At 39.6% G+C, this 13,660-nt stretch overlaps 1 protein-coding gene across 4 annotated transcripts; it reads left to right on the top strand.

The window, feature by feature from the left end:
* Positions 1-192: 192 nt before the first annotated feature.
* LOC147327897 (C-X-C motif chemokine 10-like) lies at positions 193-11,461 on the top strand. Of its 4 annotated transcripts, XR_015129898.1 has the most exons (5): positions 193-3,803; positions 3,991-4,108; positions 4,195-4,281; positions 10,223-10,343; positions 10,925-11,461. XR_015129898.1 is itself a non-coding variant. In XM_086295863.1 (4 exons), the coding sequence occupies exons 1-4, from the start codon at positions 3,755-3,757 to the stop codon at positions 10,290-10,292; spliced, it is 324 nt and encodes a 107-aa protein (XP_086151989.1). In that variant the 5' UTR covers positions 193-3,754; the 3' UTR covers positions 10,293-10,626. The 4 variants fall into 4 exon arrangements, 3 of the variants coding, with proteins under 3 accessions (XP_086151989.1, XP_086151990.1, XP_086151991.1); XM_086295863.1 differs by lacking the exon at positions 10,925-11,461 and having other exon boundaries at positions 10,223-10,626; XM_086295864.1 differs by lacking the exons at positions 10,223-10,343; positions 10,925-11,461 and adding an exon at positions 5,324-6,677.
* Positions 11,462-13,660: the final 2,199 nt, after the last annotated feature.

Below are 13,660 nucleotides of genomic sequence, written 5' to 3'. Positions count from 1 at the left end.
GAAGGCTGGAGCGGTGCCTCGGACCCTCCAGCGAAGACAAACGAAGGCTGAAGCGGTCCCTCCAACGGACCCTCCAGCGAAGACGGACGAAGCTGATGAAGGCTGGAGCGGTCCCACTGACCCTCCAGCAGACGACGAAGGCTGGAGCGGTCCCTCGGACCCTCCAGCGAAGGTAGATGAAGACTGGAGCGGTCCCTCGGACCCTCCAGCGAAGGCGAATGAAGGCTGGAGCGGTCCCACGGACCCTCCAGCAGACGACAAAGGCTGGGGCGGTCCTCGGACCCCCCCAGCGAAGGCAATCCCGGACGAGCCCCCATATGTTACACCCCGGCCTAGGCAACCGGCGTGCAACGTATGAAAATAAAAATAAGAAAAAGACACACGAGAAAAAAACTAAAGCTCTCCACCAAAATCCCAAAACGAAGGTGTCTCAAACGAAAATATTAACAAACCCATTCACAGCTATTTACAACAGACTATTTATTTACAACAAAACACCAAACTATTTACAACACGGGGGAGATCGCGACCATGACACACTGAAACACAGGGTTTAAATACCTAGAAGGAGCAATCAGGGAATGGACCACGGGAGGGAAACACAGCTGGGGCAAATTAGACCTGACGAGACAGGGAAACGTAAACTGAAAACACTAAGATAACACAGACTTTCAAAGTAAAACAGGAAACACATAACAGTCACGCCAAAAACAACACACTGACAACACCGAAACGTAACATACGCCAAACTCTCTCATCATGTACTATGCACCTAAGCATCCACTGACCCTGCTCTGTGACTTTAGTTGGTTTGGGGCATATCTCAGTGTGCTGTTAGAGTGTGCTGAGAGTGTCACCAAAAAATTAAGGAAATTTGTTAAGTGGAGGACAAAACATGCCAGGTCTAAAAAACTACACATATCTACTGCAGATAAACAGTAACTGAAAGCCATGCCCTAAAGAAATAGAGGAAGAAATCACGAAAAAAAAAAAGACAAAGGGAATGCAAGATATATCTGTCCCTTCTATTCCCTGAGGTCTCATCAGAAATTGTTTCAGTGGGAGTGTGGCAGTTAAAAAGCCATTTTTAAGGAGGGGAACCGGGAAGAAAAGGCTAATATGCTGTGCCAAAATAAACAAGAACGGACTCAAACTCAGTGGCAACAGGTCTTGTGAAGTGAGTGTCAACAGCCACTGCTAAAACTTGCTGAAAGATTTGTCATGGTTTGGGAATCTTGTCAAAATTCATTTAATTATGAATGCAAAAAAGTAACATCAGATTATAAACCATCATTCACTAACATCTGGAACTCATCTGATTGCTGTGTCAGTGATCACCGTCACTGTCAAAACATTATTGATGCACAAAAGGCACTGAATAGAAAACACACAATGGAACATAATCTGTCATGGGTTGAAAAGCCAGACTTCAACATGATTTAAGCAGTGTGGGATTACCTTGACAGAGACTTTTAAAGAAGGCAGCTAACATCCAAAGAAGAGCTTTGAATGTCCTTCAAGAAGCCTGTAGTCATTTCATTAACGAAAAGAAATAGCAAGGAAGCTTGCCTAAGCAAGTTGAGGTCGTGTGAAGAATAAAGGTTTACCTTACCTAAACCAAATATTGACTTTTAAGTTCTTTAGAATTGTGCAGACTGTTTTTACTGTCAACACTGTATTTCCATTTATGCTGAAAATGTGTAATACAGTAAAAAGTTAAACTGTTATTTTATCAGTATAGTAGACATGTATATTAAATGCATAGATGCTGACATTGCACCTTTTCACTGTTAAAGCAATGTAGAAAGATGAAATATTTTGGAAAGAAGTCAAGACAACATGCAGGAAATCTATTTCCTGTTCATAGACTCAAAGATATATACACACAGTATATACAGTGTGTGTATATACACGCATCATGGACATGAATGTCATGGCAACAAGGATTTCTTTGAACTGTTCTTTTTCCAGCGTGGAGTGATTGTACAGTGTACATATTTAATTACTAAAAAATTTTTGATTGAACAAGTTTGAATTTATTTTCTGATTTTCTCCAGTCCACACAGAGTCAGAATTATTCAGGATCAAACATATACATACACTCACTTAAATATTTTAATAAGTGGCGCTGAAAGTGCAACAGTGTCTTTCAAATTGACAAGGACAATGCCTATTAACTTGTGATTAGTGATTATGATTAAATGCGACTTGTAGTTTCTGTTTGCCAGCATTAAAAATGGATTTGTTTGACAGGACCTATTTGGTTGACCAACACAACATTGGGAAAGTAAAAAGAACTGAATAAAACCGGAAAAGGATAAGTTGGGAAGGTCTCTTGGAGCCAACAACTGCAGATCTCTCCATCATCAGTTCAAACAGTAGTGCATAAGTACAAGTTATTCTGATATGTCATCACTTTTTCAAAGTCTGGAAGAATACAAGAGATGATTAGTTAGCATGTTCAGAAACACCCCAGGAACCACCAAGGCTTAAAGCTGGTACAACAAACTAGATGAAGTAATAAAGGAGAAAGACTACCTCCAAGATTCTTCACCTCAAATCAAAACCCAGATAGTTTAAAACTTGGACACAAAAGCACCTGGTAAGGTGCAACTTGGAAAAATTTAACCAATTATTAGTGGGGGTGTATGTATATATTTGAGCCTGTGTGGATTAGAGAACCCCCCCCCCCCCCCTCTCCCCCCCAAAGAAAAAAAATCTAAAATCCTATACACCCAATTCTGGAATTTTAAAGTAATTAAAGATATATGGCGTCCAAAGCATTCCACCCTGAAAAAATAACAGTTCAAAGAAATCATTAAAAGCCCCAAATTACCATGAGGTTCATGGTAAGACTTAAAAACCTGAACTGGGAAAACAAGGACTGAATCATTTCCTTGCTGTTGGCCAATTGTTCATTGTTTGCGTTCTGCAAGCTGATGGGATGAAGTTTTACAATATAACTTGCCTCCATTGAGACTCAAATGTAAACATCCCCTGGATAGTCTGAAAAACGTCAGGATGTTTAACAAATAAAGAATTGTACAACCTCTCACCCATAAACAATGAATACTTTAATCTTGGATATCTGTTGGGGGATGGTCCCGAAGTACAATTTCACATGTGAAATCGCATCCGTCTGACTTTAATGTCATGCCAGGGCAAGCCTGCTGGCTTGTCATAAGCACCTTCTGTTTGAAAAGTTGGTATCTGCAAAGCCTTCACACATATATCTGGCTGAATATTAACAGGTTTGTGCTAGTTTTATTTATGTTTATAGAGGGAAACTGTTATGATCTATGTTTATTTATGCATATATGCAACACAAATTATACAAAGACAAGAAAGACAAATACAAAGTCTTTGGTTTGGCACAGATATCCATATTCCAGATAACTTGTTAGTACCATTTACTGGCACAACCTTTTTCCATGGAAATCAGTTCTCTTGCGATGTACTTATCTTGGGACAGAGTCCAGGTATTTCCTTGCCAAAAGCCTGCTGCTGCAGCATGTATTTCTTATGTGATTCTTATTCTGTGCTCTCATTTTTTTTTTCAGTTGTGGTTATTGAGGGGGGAGAAAAAAGAGTTCATTGGAAAGAGGGAGCAAAGAGAGAAAGGGGGTCTGCAGAGCAGACTTCATCACAATCTTTCAAAGAAGAGGGCTGAGCTGATAGTCTACTCACTAATCATATTCTTCAGATATATATCGTATCTCTTAGATAGTTTAGTTTACAGTCAGTTGCAGAAGAAATGTCTACCATCGTTGTAGCACTCCTGGTTTTCCTGACTATCCATGGAGGTAAGTATAGCTGAACAACTGATGAAAATACAAAACATTTATTGCTCAGAAATGTGCATTTGACACCTAATGGCAGCAACAGAATTTTCATTTTTGTCACGTGCATGTGAATTTTAACCTGCAATAGATGCTTGCCTTACCTTGTTTGTCTCCAGACACTAAAATCATTCTCTAACTTATCTAAAAGCCTCAGGTATCAGTCCTAGATGCCAATGCCTCTTTAAGGAGAAAAGGCCAATTGGACGTTTCATAAGCACCGTGGATATTTACCCTGCAAACTCCTACTGCAAAAGCACTGAGATTATGTAAGTATTTCTATTGATTTGCCCTCATAAAACACTTGAACCATATGCATACATCTGCCGTCTCGTATCTGTCTTCGATCCTGCAGTGCTACTCTCAAGAAGGAGGGGCAAAAGATTTGTCTGGACCCCAATGCTCCATGGGTCAAACAAGTGCTTAAAAGTAAAAAGATTACGTGAGTGTAACTTTACTGTACTTTGGTAACTGTTGAATTGAATTGAATTGAATTGAATTGAATTGAATGAATGCTTTATTGGCCATATGCAGGTTGCCCCGCAGAGGAATAGTACCCCCCCCCCCCCCCCGACTTACACACACAACAAAGATATCACATGGGAATACAGTCGGAGATCGGCAGCGTTGCAGAGAAAACACTGAAAAATTACACAACAATGGGAAAAAGTACAAGAGGAAGAAAAGAGACCTCTTCTCACGCTGGGCACCTATGGGAGGACAGCATGAGAACAGGAAACAAAAAAAACTCCTCTGCACAGAGAGCACATTAATGTCCACATCACAACATTAGAGCACGTGACTGGCCACAGGGGTGGATAGGGGGGTGGGGGGTAATCCGAAGGAACACAGCAGTCGTCCTACACAGCGCTACCATTTCAGCGCGGCATGCATACCCGCCGTCTTCCCCCGCAGGAAACAAGCATCGAAGGCGTTTGGAAAGGGAGGGGGAGTTAGTAGATACCAGTGCATATAAAACCTTATTTAAACAAGAAGCATATTACTTTTTTCAGAATCCGGATAAGCAGGGAGAGCAAGATGTCTGCAATGACTGAGAAACATATTTTAACACAACCCCACCTTCATTTTTTACATTAGGGTGAACTGGAAACCTTGTGTGGCTATTGTGTTTGCATGCTTAGTCATGGATCAGGAAAAGGTTCAATTTCTTACAAAAGGAATTAAAAGCACCCACTTCCCCTTAACATATACAATTACAGGAAGATATTCACGATACCAGGAAAACAGTTAATCGTTAATGATTAACTTGTCACTAGGAGTGTCACTTCCATTTTTTGCTTTTGTTAACAGGAAGTGGCTCCTACATTTTTGTTGGTTCCAATGAAAGAATAAAAAAATATACAATTGGTCATTTTATTGCATTCAAATTAATCAAAAAAATTTTGATTTTTATTTTACATTTTTTTCTGTGAGCCAAGTGAAATAGTATTCCCCTTAAAACATGAACATTTTCTTTTCTGTAGGCAGACACCTTGAAGAATATACCTTCCCTGATTTGGCTAAGATGGACAGAGGATAGACACATGGAAAATAGAAGCACAGACTGCAGTTATAGAACATAAACTGGGTTTTGTTTGAAGGTGTAGAAGCAGGATTGTTTATACCCGTTTTCACTTTACAGCACTTAACTGTGTTCTCTTATTATTGATGTGAACTATCTGTGTTTGTATTTCCTTAAAAATATATCCTTATATACATTACATGTTCATTTATTAATACATTGTGGGGATAAACCTTATTAACTAACGGTAAGGAGGGACTAGATAGTGGGCAATGAGGACAGAGCACAACAGCAAGTCATGAAATGGGTTTAAAACTTTATTAGAAGAGTTGGCATTTAATGGTTTGTATATCACATATGACTGTGTGACTGTTCCATGTGCTGTGCTACATACCATACATTTTGTCAAGGACATTTTTGCTGCCTTTGAAATGTCAGGAAAAAATTGTGGAAAAATAAATCTATTCATCCATTTTCTTAACTGGTTATCCAATGCAGAGTCATGGTGGGGCTGGAATCCTGCCCAAAATGTCATAGGGTGAGAGGTTAACAGGTACAGTCTATTCAGGTATATTGTCCATTGCAGGGTAAAGCAAAAAGGAGAATTTCTTGGATTGTGTCATGTAGACTATGGCACACAGTGAGATTATATTTTCAATGGAAGGAGATTGCCACCTCTTGGACAAAGATGCATACCATTAGGATTGTCTCATTTACTGAATACCTCTATAGCAGCTGAAAGCAATTATGTTCTTTCAAAATTAAACAGTTTTTACTGTGCCCTTTTCAAGAAAAATCCTTAGCTGGTGTATAACCATAGTCATTTATGCTTCTTCTGAGCTGACTGCAGAACAACTAGTATTTTAGTTTTAAACACAGTAACAAAGTTAACAATTAAAAAAATGTACTATGTGCTTGTTTTGTATCATCACTGCTGGTTTGAATAAAGGCTTATGAATAAAGGAAATACAGTCACCTCTTTTTAGGACTGTGATTTCAAAAGCAACAGCAGATATTTGATCTTAGCCTATGAAAGTTATGCTGACATACCGAATGTCACACCACTTCCCAGTTACACAGCTGCTTTTTATTCCCCCTTTGACTTTCCCTAACTCTCTACTCCCTTCAGATCTGTTCTCTGTGGTTCTGTAACTCCTGTTTTCCTACTTTTCCCACTGACTTACATGCAAATGTTAACACACTGGGATATCATGTTGATTTACTGCCAAACTGTAAATAATGTTGCAATCTTGTTCTCAGTCTCCCAGTGCTTCCCATGTGAAAAAGAAATAGTAAAAACTTATATGTGATTACTCATGAAAGTGGCCACTTTCTAATTACTTTCATACATTGTTTTAGTAAGTATCCAAAACATACAAGTTTCATTATATAATTTTTCAAGGGATCTTATATCTGTTTTCACTCTTATATGCTTTTCATACAAGTTTCACACAAGACAGATAAACTTTATAACATTTATATATATCTTTTCCATATGGGTTTTCTCAGCCATTATGTTGAATTATGCTTAGAAAGTAAAAAACAGAAAAAAGAAAAGAAAAAAAGAAATGTAGATCACATGCACGATATAAATCATCATATACAGTGGGGCAAAAAAGTATTTAGTCAGCCACCGATTGTGCAAGTTCCCCCACTTAAAATGATGACAGAGGTCAGTAATTTGCACCAGAGGTACACTTCAACTGTGAGAGACAGAATGTGAAAAAAAAAATCCATGAATTCACATGGTAGGATTTGTAAAGAATTTATTCGTAAATTAGGGTGGAAAATAAGTATTTGGTCACCTCAAACAAGGAAAGTCTCTGGCTCTCACAGACCTGTAACGTCTTCTGTAAGAAGCTTTTCTGTCCCCCACTCGTTACCTGTATGAATGGCACCTGTTTGAACTCATCATCTGTATAAAAGACACCTGTCCACAGCCTCAAACAGTCAGACTCCAAACTCCGCCATGGCCAAGACCAAAGAGCTTTCGAAGGACACCAGGAAAAGTATTGTAGACCTGCACCAGACTGGGAAGAGTGAATCTACAATAGGCAAGCAGCTTGGTGTGAAAAAATCAACTGTGGGAGCAATCATCAGAAAATGGAAGACATACAAGACCACTGATAATCTCCCTCGATCTGGGGCTCCACGCAAGATCTCATCCCGTGGGGTCAAAATGATCATGAGAACGGTGAGCAAAGATCCCAGAACCACACGGGGGGACCTGGTGAATGACCTGCAGAGAGCTGGGACCAAAGTAACAAAGGTCACCATCAGTAACACACTACAACGGCAGGGAATCAAATCCCGCAGTGCCAGACGTGTTCCGCTGCTGAAGCCAGTGCATGTCCAGGCCCGTCTGAAGTTTGCCAGAGAGCACATGGATGATACAGCAGAGGATTGGGAGAATGTCATGTGGTCAGATGAAACCAAAGTAGAACTTTTTGGTATAAACTCAACTCGTCGTGTTTGGAGGAAGAAGAATACTGAGTTGCATCCCAAGAACACCATACCTACTGTGAAGCATGGGGGTGGAAACATCATGCTATGGGGTTGTTTTTCTGCCAAGGGGACAGGACGACTGATCCGTGTTAAGGACAGAATGAATGGGGCCATGTATCGTGAGATTTTGAGCCAAAACCTCCTTCCATCAGTGAGAACTTTGAAGATGAAACGAGGCTGGGTCTTCCAACATGACAATGATCCAAAACACACCGCCCGGGCAACAAAGGAGTGGCTCCGTAAGAAGCATTTGAAAGTCCTGGAGTGGCCTAGCCAGTCTCCAGACCTCAACCCCATAGAAAATCTGTGGCGGGAGTTGAAAGTCCGTGTTGCTCGGCGACAGCCCCAAAACATCACTGCTCTCGAGAAGATCTGCATGGAGGAATGGGCCAAAATACCAGCTACTGTGTGTGCAAACCTGTGTGAGAGATACACATATTGACGGGGCCGGGTTATGTTAAAAAGTATTGTTGTTATACTTTGGTGGTCATTGGTTCAAAGGTACCCTACACTTCTTTTTTTGTTTGCTTGTTTGTTCTGGTGTATTTTTCATTTGAACTGTTATTCTGCCAGAGTACTCATATTTACAAGCTGGCATTGAACGCCCCATTGGTGTGTCAGGAAAACTCTTTTGTACGTATGTTCCTTGAAGGGGATTGGAGTCGTTCTTTTTTCCACCGCAGCGAAGGGCTAGGAGTTGGAGAGGAGCTGCTGTATGTTTTTGTTATCGATCTGATTGTGAAATAAAGCATATGCAGTGAGAAAGCAACTCTCGGAGTCATCCCTGCCTAAAAGCTGCAACACCTGGTAAAGACCTATAGTAAACGTTTGACCTCTGTTATTGCCAACAAAGGTTATGTTACAAAGTATTGAGTTGTATTTTTGTTATTGACCAAATACTTATTTTCCACCCTGATTTACGAATAAATTCTTTACAAATCCTACCATGTGGATTGATGGATTTTTTTTTTATTTTTATTTATTTTTTTTTTTTCCACATTCTGTCTCTCACAGTTGAAGTGTACCTCTGGTGCAAATTACTGACCTCTGTCATCATTTCAGGTGGGGGAACTTGCACAATCGGTGGCTGACTAAATACTTGTTTGCCCCACTGTAGCTGCACCTCAGTACTCATCAAAATGTGACTGTTCTTTTCATTAAATTTTCAAATAATATATATACAGTATAACATCAAGAATCAAATGTAATCAAAGGTAAGCATTGCATTAATAGAATATTTTCCGAAAAAAACATGATAGGAATAATGGGAGATTTCCATTTGCACAATATTACAAGTCTGGCCTTTAAAGGGTCCTGAACTGTAAACTCTTTAGATGAAGCTGTGCTATTGGTGAAATGGTCTGGAAAAAAAGAGCATTATGTACAACTTGTTTCCCAGTTCATGTAGAAAAAGATTTTAAAGATTTCTTCCTAGAAGGCTACAAAGCTGGCCTGAACCAAAAAATATGCAAATTGCTTGCTGGTATTTGTGGAAAAAAGTGGTAGGCTTGACCTTGACATTGCTGGTGTAACTTTGTTTGTGGTAGCATTATGTTACAGTTTACATCCATGCATATGCTTTTAAAGCAAATACTAGTGAACCATCAGGTGATTTGAATTTTCTTCTGCTGACAGATAACTTTCTGGTAAATTATGTTTGCTTATGTTGCTTTGGTTAAACTTACCATTGATTGTTCCTTTGTTCTGGTCCTATATCCAAAACGTGTGTGGGTCATGATATCATTAACTGCATCACTGGGTACAACCAAATGAAGGGTTTTTCCTTTTGTATAGTACTGTTTATTTACTTTAAAGTAACCTCTTGAGTTGTACTGTATGCAGTGTTTTACATTTCAAACCATTTAGCTGCATAAATGAGTTTGTCAATTGGATAAATAATCTTACTCCTGTTTCTTTGTTTAGATTGTATTGTTTGGTCTAACCTATTTCTTAATGGTAGAGACTAATGATGTTCAGGTGTGTATAAAGTCTGTATAAATCAAGTGAGAGTTTGACGACCGGGGTTGTTTTGAGATGGTAGAGTGGAGATGCCAGGAGATAAATAAATTTGACCAGTCTGCTGATTCTTTCTACTTATCACTTTCCTTAGTACTTGCTCTACAGTACTTGACTACACAGCAAATTCAAAAGTGTTAAATTTTTTGGTGTTAATAGTCTCCTTGCAAAAGTAGAGTTAATTTTACTCTAAGCAGAGTCACATTCTTTTAATGTAACTCTGAGGTGTAAAATGATAGTAGTTAAAATCGAGTGTTAAAAATGAGTGTTTCTCTGTCAAATCTGGAGGTGTTACAATGGAAACATTAACTCTTGACCTCTTAATTCTGAACTCCTACAGGGGCTATGACACCAACAGAGTAAATTCACAGACTCCGCCCCCAGCACGGCTCCAATCGAAGCTGAAGTGAAGCCGTTTCAGAACATTTTGCTCTACATATTTGAGTTGTTTGCCATGCTTGGTAAGTCATTTTTTCAAAGATTGTTTCAATTGTTATTAGCTTTTACTTCTGTGGCTCTTTGGAGTTGAGACAAAGCTGTGTGAAAGGCATTAGCCATGTTGCTCGGTGATAGCATAATATTCTGTTTTAGCTAGCTGAAAGGTATTGTTTGCGGGCAAATACCACAGCCTTGAAAAAAAGCTTGCATGTGAATTTTCAGTCAAATTTTTGGTCAAATACACCTAAAACAATGTCTAGAATGTGAAATGTTGGTATAATGGTGCTACTTGAAGCCTGAAAACGATCGCCCATAAAAAAACCGAGCAAACAGCAGTAGCAGACGTCCTGACTGGATTCTACGTTAGCATTTAGATCCCTCCAGAGTTTTGTGCACACAGTTTAGGTAAAAATGAAAAAGGTTGAGGTTTTACATTTAGTTCAGTATTACCTGTTGCCTGTGTCTTTGTCTTTTGGGAAAATACTTTACACAAGTAATGGCTCAAAGAGGATTCCTTTTTTTTTTTTTACTGTGCTGCAATTGTTTACTGGATTATTTGTGCCATTAATTAGTGTCAACTAATTTTTATTCAATCTCCGCACAGGATATGCTTGTGAAGATGGAATATGGGGAGAGCAGAAGTGCGTTGAAGTTCCACAAAGGGATGAATGAAGGACATGCATATTGTATTGAAGCAATAAGTGTTGAGAATGCTGTTATTTGCATTTACCATGTCAGACCTTTTGATAAACACAATTCTAATGAAAGTGAGAACATGTACACTGTTACATCTTTCAGAAAATGTTTTGAAATTGTGGTGCACAGTTCAGAATAAATGTTTTTCAAAAACCATTGCATCTTTTTAGTAAATGTTTATTTCCAAAAGAAATTTCTAGAAGTTCAGAACAGTAAAATTCCCGCTTTTTAGAATGAATTAGAAGATAACTCTTACGTAGTTAAACTAAAATACTCTTTGAGAGTTAATATATAAACTCTTAACACCAAGTGTTAAATTATCAACTCCAGACAGATTTGGTGTTTAACACTAAATCAGAGTTAACGTACCAACTCTCCAAAAAGAGTTAAATTAACACTTTCTGGTGTGGACCCATATAGACACTTTAATAGTGTTGAAATCAAATCCGACAGTGTTAATTTGGACATGCTGGATTTGCTGTGTACTTTAGACTATTTTTGTTATGGTTTGTCTTGCCAGACTCAAACCCAGGACTCAGGAATGAAGGTTCAGTGAATTTATTTATAGTGTTGGTGCAGATAGTGCTACATGCAAAGTTTTCTTAAAGTGCTATGTTCAAAAGTCCCATATGTACAAAATCCACTGGAAGGAAGGTTCAGTTAATCCAAGTCCCCGAGCCTCTGAGTCTCTCGAACAGAATCGCCTAACTTGGCCAAGCAGCACTCTCACAGAACTCCGCTGCGCTGTCCTACGCACAAGAAGAGACACATTAGAAATTTTCACCAAATAAATTGGAAACAAAGATTTACAGACAGGCACAGTAAAGACTACCACAGTTACACAACACTCAGGTCGTGTCCAAATTCATGGGCTGCATCCTCCTGAGGCTGCATTTGTAGACCGATTACGTCACAGCGACGCGCCGAAAGCTGTCCAAATTTGTAGACTGTCACTGTCGCTACCCGATCCGTACCGGAAACCCATGGGTACCCCGCATGTGCAAATCTTACGTCACTTCCTCTCTTTGCCAACATTGCGACATTCAATATATTTCAATGATACGGTTAGTGCCCAGTTAGCTCCTAGCATTTCTCAACAGCTCTGCCTCCTTTTCGACTACCAGGACATTTAAACAATGGATAATCCGTATACAAACAAATTTATGCTTTTCTCCTCAACAGAGAGCGTTCCCCGATTGAACAACGCCGTAAAATAAGAAGAATGGCGCCTAATTACAGAGTTAATAATACAGACTTTGTAATATGTCACGTGAAGATTCATCAGCCAGATGAAGTGTTTACTGACAATTGACAGTGATAGCAGACATCACCATCACTATTCCAATCAATCTTCTCCACACAGACAAGCATAAACACACTCGACTATCACTAAATCAAATTTAACACACGTTTGTAATGACGCTAATTCAGTTTACAATATGGTTCATTCGATCGGTCAGCAGGCGGCAGTATCCTCATACACTGGGGAGTAAACTCATTAAACGAACAGAAGAAGAAGAAAACCCCTGCACATGCGCGGTACGGATCGGGTAGACCCGATTTGTATGGTCCGACTTTGCACATGCGCAGTAAGGATCGGTGAGTTCTGATCCATAACTATCTTTTTATTTTTCGTTTTTGTCTACATCATATTGAAATGTTTCATTATTGGAAACATTTTAAGAGATAGTTATTATTCTTAACATCTTAACAGATACTCTGACCTGTAACTATCGTAAAACGCTTCGACCGGAAGTAGACATCTTTCGCGCATGCGGGGTACCGATCGGGTTTCCGGTACGGATCGGGTAGTGACAGCGTCCTCCTTTTCCCCGAATTTGAAGGATGGGTCGGGTGTGTCCTTCGTGGCCCACCATATCCCAGAATTCATAGCGCGGCCCAGCCAAACTCCAGTTTCCAACAATGGCGGCCGCTACTAAGTTTTAAAATTACTCTTACTAATCTTTCTGGGTCACAAAATAAACTTTTAACATATTTTCAGGCGAGAATGTGGGTATGTAAACATCAAATATCTTCTCGGTTTATCAAGATATCGCATATTTGCAAAAGTGCTTCGATGTTTTCAGAGACGTCTGCTACCCACCAGCTCGATAGCTAACTGGGAGCTCGAGGGTCACTGAAGCCGCCGAGAACGGCACAACTCCTGGCACATCATTTTCAGATCACCGCGGACTTAAGCTACTCAGGTTAAACATAATATATAAGTCACTTAGACAACCTAAAAATGTTATTGTCGGGCTTTTTTCAGTGTTTTGTTTTGTTTGTTTGTGAGTCAATCAGTTTGGCTGAGATTAAAGTTATTAGATTAGATTAGATAAAATAAAACTTTATTAATCCCCCGGGTGGGTTCCTCCTTGGTTTTCACACAGCTCACTAAACGTCAAACAGAAAACTGATAAAAAAGAAGTATGAGACGGTCGAGAATTTACGTCAGTGTCCTGTTATATTTTAGATAGCAAGGAGCAGACGGCCGAGTTTATTAAACTCCACCGAGACAGCGGTGACGCTAATCAGAAGTCTAGACCATCCAATTTCCCCAGACGTTTACTTCCGGCCTACCCGACCTTCTGAGGACGCGACCCACGTAGACCGCGAAGGCCGGGTCCTCAGGAGGATGCAGCCC

This window comes from Aulonocara sp. 'chitande type north' Nkhata Bay, linkage group LG6 (genome assembly GCF_057382095.1).
Source record: "Aulonocara sp. 'chitande type north' Nkhata Bay isolate Kocher_YH1m ecotype deep benthic linkage group LG6, A_spYH_male_GT1.1, whole genome shotgun sequence".
In the NCBI taxonomy this organism is placed as follows: Eukaryota; Metazoa; Chordata; class Actinopteri; order Cichliformes; family Cichlidae; genus Aulonocara; species Aulonocara sp. 'chitande type north' Nkhata Bay.
The sequence above is the reverse complement of the archived record's forward strand: the minus strand, read 5'-3'. Positions and strand labels throughout refer to the sequence as shown.

Bases quoted from the DNA above. Each gene is read 5' to 3' on its own strand.
- LOC147327897 (XM_086295863.1), top strand. From the start codon at position 3,755: ATGTCTACCATCGTTGTAGCACTCCTGGTTTTCCTGACTATCCATGGA. The intron at 4,109-4,194 runs GTAAGTATTTCT...TCGATCCTGCAG, and splicing joins TGCAAAAGCACTGAGATTAT to TGCTACTCTCAAGAAGGAGG. The intron at 4,282-10,222 runs GTGAGTGTAACT...GAACTCCTACAG, and splicing joins CTTAAAAGTAAAAAGATTAC to GGGCTATGACACCAACAGAG.